This window comes from Elephantulus edwardii, unplaced genomic scaffold (genome assembly GCF_000299155.1).
Source record: "Elephantulus edwardii isolate Elephantulus edwardi_28Jun2011 unplaced genomic scaffold, EleEdw1.0 scaffold00084, whole genome shotgun sequence".
NCBI lineage: Eukaryota > Metazoa > Chordata > Mammalia > Macroscelidea > Macroscelididae > Elephantulus > Elephantulus edwardii.
This window is the reverse complement of record NW_006399834.1, coordinates 10713592-10719591: the sequence shown is the minus strand read 5'-3', so window position 1 is coordinate 10719591 and position 6000 is coordinate 10713592. Positions and strand designations below refer to the sequence as shown.

General features: G+C 34.6%; 1 protein-coding gene across 2 annotated transcripts in view; it reads left to right on the top strand.

Annotated features, from left to right (window-relative positions):
• HEATR5A (HEAT repeat containing 5A) overlaps positions 1 to 6000 on the top strand; it is a 154937-nt gene that overhangs the window by 65119 nt on the left and 83818 nt on the right. For both annotated transcript variants that reach the window (XM_006889975.1, XM_006889976.1), the window contains 2 exons: positions 2864 to 3027; positions 3115 to 3290. In XM_006889975.1, the coding sequence (XP_006890037.1) occupies positions 2864 to 3027; positions 3115 to 3290 (340 nt within the window). The remainder of the gene's footprint in view (positions 1 to 2863; positions 3028 to 3114; positions 3291 to 6000) is intronic.

Below are 6000 nucleotides of genomic sequence, written 5' to 3'. Positions count from 1 at the left end.
TAATTTTAATGAACATTTACAGAGATTTTGGATTTCCATTCATTCATTGTTACACTTTTCTCCCTGTCCCCCAACCCCAGTTCATTTCTCTCTTCAAAAAGCAAAAGAAAAATTCCTTCATTGGTATACAATCCCCCCACCCTCGCTTCCCTCCTCCCCCCAGGTGCACTCCACTATGCCGCCTTAGTTCTGGACTGTTGTGATAATTGTAATACTCTATCATATATCGCTTTTAAACTGTTCTCTCCCTCATCTGTTTCAATGTAATATACATAATTTATCCAGTTTTTCTCAGTCTTAGCCCAACCCTGATGTCAGTCCCATTCTACAACAGTGGCACTATGCAGTATTTGTCTTTTTGTGACTTTGATGTTTTACTCAGCATAATGTTCTCCAGGGTCACCCATTTTGAATAATATTGCATGAGTTCTTTGTTTTTCAATGCAGCTTAGTATTCCATTGTGTGAATATTTCACTTTTAAAATATAGTTGTCTTTAATTTTGACCAGAACTTGGAACAGTTATATAAGTAAGTACTCACTTCATCTTTGCTGTATTATCAACTATGCCTTGCATATTGTACTACTAAGAAAATTGTTTTACTGAATATTATATCTACCCCTTTGAGCCATTACTATTTCTTTCATTTAACCTTCACAGTTCCTGTATATAATCTCTCTGTGGAATTTACTTTAGCTTAGTACTTTAGATTTTGTGTTTTAGGAAACATAGTACTTCTACTTTTCTATTTTAGTTATGTGTATGTATTTGTGTATCAGATTTTATAGGTTCTCTTTTAAAATATATTCTTGAAAGGAGAATTAATTTTCCTTCCTTCAGTAGCTTCTTGCAGTTGAAATGAATGAATGATAATTATGGTTAAAGTCTTAAGTTCCAAAATCCCACTACCTTAGTTTCATTGTGACTCTACCACATAAATATTACATTATCTTAGGCAATTAGCAAACTTTTTTTTTCTGCATCTTTAAAATTATAGTAGTAAACAGTAACGCTGTCCACATTGAATTATGACGTTTATATGAAAGATTTATATTTCTTAGCACATTATGTTGTTCAAAAATCTATGTTGTTATTAATAATGTAGAAAATAATAGCAAATGAACCCTTTTACTAACTCACTCAGTATCTAACTTACTTAGTATCCTACTGTTTCTAATAAGTAAACATTGTCCCTGTCTTCATTTCATCCTGAAACACTGGCATAAGTAATATTTCTTTAAGGTAATTATTAATTATGCTTAAAGGCCTTAAATCACAAAATGGCAATAGCTTTGTGTGCACTGTGTGGAGAAAATTGATGTTTGCTTCATAAATTAGAACCTTTGAAATTATAATTTAGACTAATGTAATAAATAAAACAGTTTACAAAAAAGTATATAAGAGGGAACCATATCTGCATCCTTCTGGAAGAACACCACGGTTTGCAAAGTGGCCTGCTTCCTCTTCCCCATTCTCCTCTCCAGAATACTCTTGATCCAAATATCTATGAAGGATAACAGCTTAGCAGTCCACTCTGCAGAAATTTCTAGTTATTGACACTATTAAAACAAGGTTATTTTGTGTTTAATTTATATGCTTATAAAGTTTGAGCCACTCTAACTTAGTTCATTTAGTTTCATTTATTTTGCAGCATAAGTAACCTTGCTTATTTAAGTACATTTCAAGGAAAACAAATGCAGAGAATTTTACATTAAAAAAGACAGGTTATATCAACTACCTGCAGTATATTGATCTTACTTAGCATATAATTTTAAAAATAAATGCAAAAAAGCATTGATGAAGCAATAGAAGTTTGAATATTGAATGGATATGTAATGTTTGGTTTGGTTTTTTAAAAAAACAAACCATGAGATAATACTGCTGGGTTTATTTTTAAAATATAGAGTCATCCAGCTTTAGTTATCAGTGATCATTGCCTTCAAGTCACTTCCAGCTGATAACTTAACTGTCAGCAGGTTTCTGAGTTTGTAAATCGCATAAAAGGAGATAGCTCATTTTTCATCCTCAGAGCAGCTACTGGATTCAAACCACCAGAAGAGTACGACATGTGGCTTAGTGGTGTAACACTCCCTGCACTTTGCCACCAAAGTTCCTTCGCTTTAGTAACATACTAGGGGAGCTATTAATGAGTAGCATGATTTGCTATTTAGAGTTTGCTTCAAAATAATGGGACAGTAGATGGAATAGTAGGTGGATGCATAGGGAAACAAGATTGATTCAGTTGCTAAAAAGCATATAATTCATTGCCTTTGAGTTAGAATCAATTAATAGCTGATTGACCCCACCCCCAGCTGATTTTCCAAGATTGTAAAACGCATGAAAGGACATTGCCCATCTTTCTCCCATGGGAGATGTAGCAGTGCAGATGGGTCAGCAGTGAACTCTCTATGGACTGTGCCACCAGAGCTCCCCAAAGAGTGTATTTGGGGTCATTATGCTATTATGTCTGCTTTTTATACATTTGAAGTACTCCACTTAAAGAACCTTTGCATTGTAAAAGCAGAAAAATCTTGTTTAATGCTTTTATATATATTTTTTAGGCATATTGTTTTATAAGCAGGTAAAGTTTATCTGCTTTATCAATTTTTTGTGAGTAATACTTTATTGACATGATAATAGAATTTACTATTTGGGATATCTATTCTGTAGTCATTTCTAGTCATCCTTGTGGACAAGCAGCATATAGTTGAACCTTTCATTCATTTGCGTTTTCAGAGATCAGAAATACAAACTCTGACTGTTAAATATTTAAGTTGTCCGGGGTGTGGATTATAAAGCCTTAAACTGGACTTTTGTTTGCTAGTATTAAGTTACTAATTAATGTTTTTCTTTGATACAACAGGAAACCTTTGTGCTATACTCAAAGAGCTAGCTGCTGACTTGACTGCTTCTGATACTCAGGTGGCAGCATCCACATTTTTACTTCCACCCTTGTGTCATCAGGATGATCTCCTGATACTGAGCCCCTTGTTACAAGAGACTGACCATAGATTTATTGAAGAACAGGTATTGCCTTTTTAGATATTTTTTGGGTCAATGAATGTAGTCTACAAATAGTGATTTAAAAGCATTATATATACCTTTTTCTTTTAGCTCCTGCTGGGTAATGGTGTTACTTGTGGAAGTCTTGAATATGACCCTTATTCTATATATGAGAAAGAAGTAGAAGGAGATTCAGTGCCAAAGCCCCTACCTCCAGCACTATCAGTTGTTAGCTCTGCAGCCAAGCTCTTTGGGGTTGTATGTGCTCATGTGGGAGAAACTCAAAGGTAAGCACCTTCAGTAGTTCATGTAGCCTGAAGTTTAATAATGTATTTGGCTTATTAAGTGCAAGTATCTCTCCCATAAGGTGTGCTGGTTATAGTTCACAAATTAATTTTAGCCAAGATTATTCATTCCTTCATTCATTTGTTCATTTATTATCTCTCTCCGTTTATACCTTTCTCTTCTGTTATTTCTTCCTCCTGCCCTCCCTCCCTCTTTCTCCTAGCCTCTCTTTCACTCATTCCGGCAGTCCATTTGCCCAGATTATACTATCTGTTACCAGCAACACATATCTGAAATAGGTTTTGTGGATAGAGGGTCACATATCTGAAATAAGACTTGTCCTTTCAGTGCATAGAACAGTGAATCAAATTTATGTTAATTTTCACTACCTAAAATAAAATAAAATAAAAAAATAGACAAAAAATTTTCACTACCTTCCATTTTTAAAACTACCTTTTCCTCAAAAAAAGTATAATCTGTAGATCCTTGCATTATATGATCAAGCAGTAAGATATTTAAAGTTAATATATAACTAAATTATACACAGCTGTTATCACACTGAAGGACAGGAGAAAAACCACAGCATTCTGGCATGTTCAAAAAAGACAGGGAGAAAATAGAATTGGAAGCAGTTTATAATTCTTGTATTTTATAAAGCATATAATTTAAAATGATTGAGATTAATGTAACAGTAACTACTATGGATGGTACACATGATGAAACACTAGACTATTATCCAAAAGGTTGGAACTTTGAATCCACCTAGAAAGATCTTGATCTTCCAAAAGATTACATATAACCTTGAAAACCTCATGAAGCACAGTTTATTTTGAGACATGTGAGGTTACCAGGAGTTGGAATGGACTTGATAGCAATGGTAACAACAATTACTATGGCTTAAACAGGCATGTCCCTATGGGCAAAGAAAAGTCCCAAATGAAAAGCAAAAATTAGACTAAACTTCTTATAACTTTTCCTTTATTAGTACTAGTATACAGTATTCAAGGAAGAATTTGTTTGCTCTAATAAAAAAAGTTGAGACTGGATAAAAGCAAAACATAGTATTCTATTTATATTCTAACTGAATAAAATAATATGCTGAAGTTTAGAACTTTTGGGAGTAAATGATCTGGTAGAATCATAAATACAGAAAGTGAGAAATAACCAATTAATACGATTCTCCAGTGTCTTTAGATGATCACTGTAGAGGAATTATATAGCTAGGAAACATAATTTTTTATTTTCTGCTGTGCCAGACTTTGACTTATTTAAAATATCATTCTTTTCTCTTATGTGATTGCCTTGAGATTCAAAACAGGTTTTTAGAAAGATAAAATTTATATTTTTAAAAATTAAATATTCTTTTAAATATATTGTCAGTTCTGACAATAAGATTCTAAAAAAGAAATTTTGCATTAGCGATATAAAAGTTCTAAAATGTTAAAAGGTATAGATAGTTAATATTTTTTTACAAAAAGGGTTTTTCTTGTTGTAAATCAACAATCTGCGTTATGCAGATGACACAACCCTGCTTGCTGAAATTGAGGAGGATCTGAAGCGCTTGCTGCAGAGAGTCAAAGACTGCAATGTCCAATATGGATTGAGGCTCATTGTCAAGAAGACAAAGATTCTCACCACTGGACCAGTTGGCAGCATCAGGATGGATGGTGAAGAGACTGAGATTGTAAACAGCTTTAGTTTGCTTGGCTCTACAGTCAGCACTCTTAACACCAGCAGCCAGGAAATTAAAAGTCATATTGCCATGGGAAAGTCTTCTGTTAGGGAGCTCTCAAAAGTACTGAAGAGCAATGGTGTCTCTCTGGAGACTGAGGTGCGTCTGATACAGGCCGTGGTCTTTGCTGTCACTTGTTATGTATCAGAGAGTTGGACATTGACTAGGGAGGATAGAAGGAGAATTGATGCCTTTGAGCTGTGGTGCTGGAGAAGAGTATTGAGGGTACCATGGACTGCTAGGAAAACAAACAGATTCATCCTGGAAAGGGTTATACCGGGCAACTCCTTGGAGGCAAGGATTCTGAGGCTTCTTCTAACATACTTTGGACATGTTGTGAGAAGGGACCGGTCCTTGGAGAGGGACATCATGCTTGGGAGGGTGGAGTGTCCCTCCAGGAGGGAAAGGCCCTCTATGAGGTGCATTGATTCAGTGACTGGGTTAATCAGGATGGGTGTGTCAGAGACAGTGCGATTGGCACAGGACAGAGAGTTTAGGGCTGTTTACATACTATGAGTCGCAAGCAACTCGACAGGCACATAACAACAATAACAATGTACAAAAAAGAGATCTTCTTTGTGTGTTTGTAGTAATTTTTAAAATCATATTTTGCACCAACTTGCAAATAATGAATCATTTCATTCTGAAGTTAAGCATTGTTTCCTTCTTGGCTGCACATTGGAACCAGAAAGACATTTTAAAAAACACTGAGAGTTCTAATTAACTAGTATAGTCATCTGTAGCCTTGGCATTAGAATTTTTTTTTTAAGTTCTTAGGTAATTCTAGAGTGAGCAACTGTTATAATTTAAATTGTGGTTGTTGTTAGTTACTGTTCAGTCTACATGACTAATAGCAATGCTGTGAATAACAGATCAGAACCTTGCTGTGTGCCATCCTCACTTCCTTACAGGCCATAATGTATTTTATCATTAATAATATTTAGAAATACTAATTTAGGATTAGTAAGCTTAAATCAGCC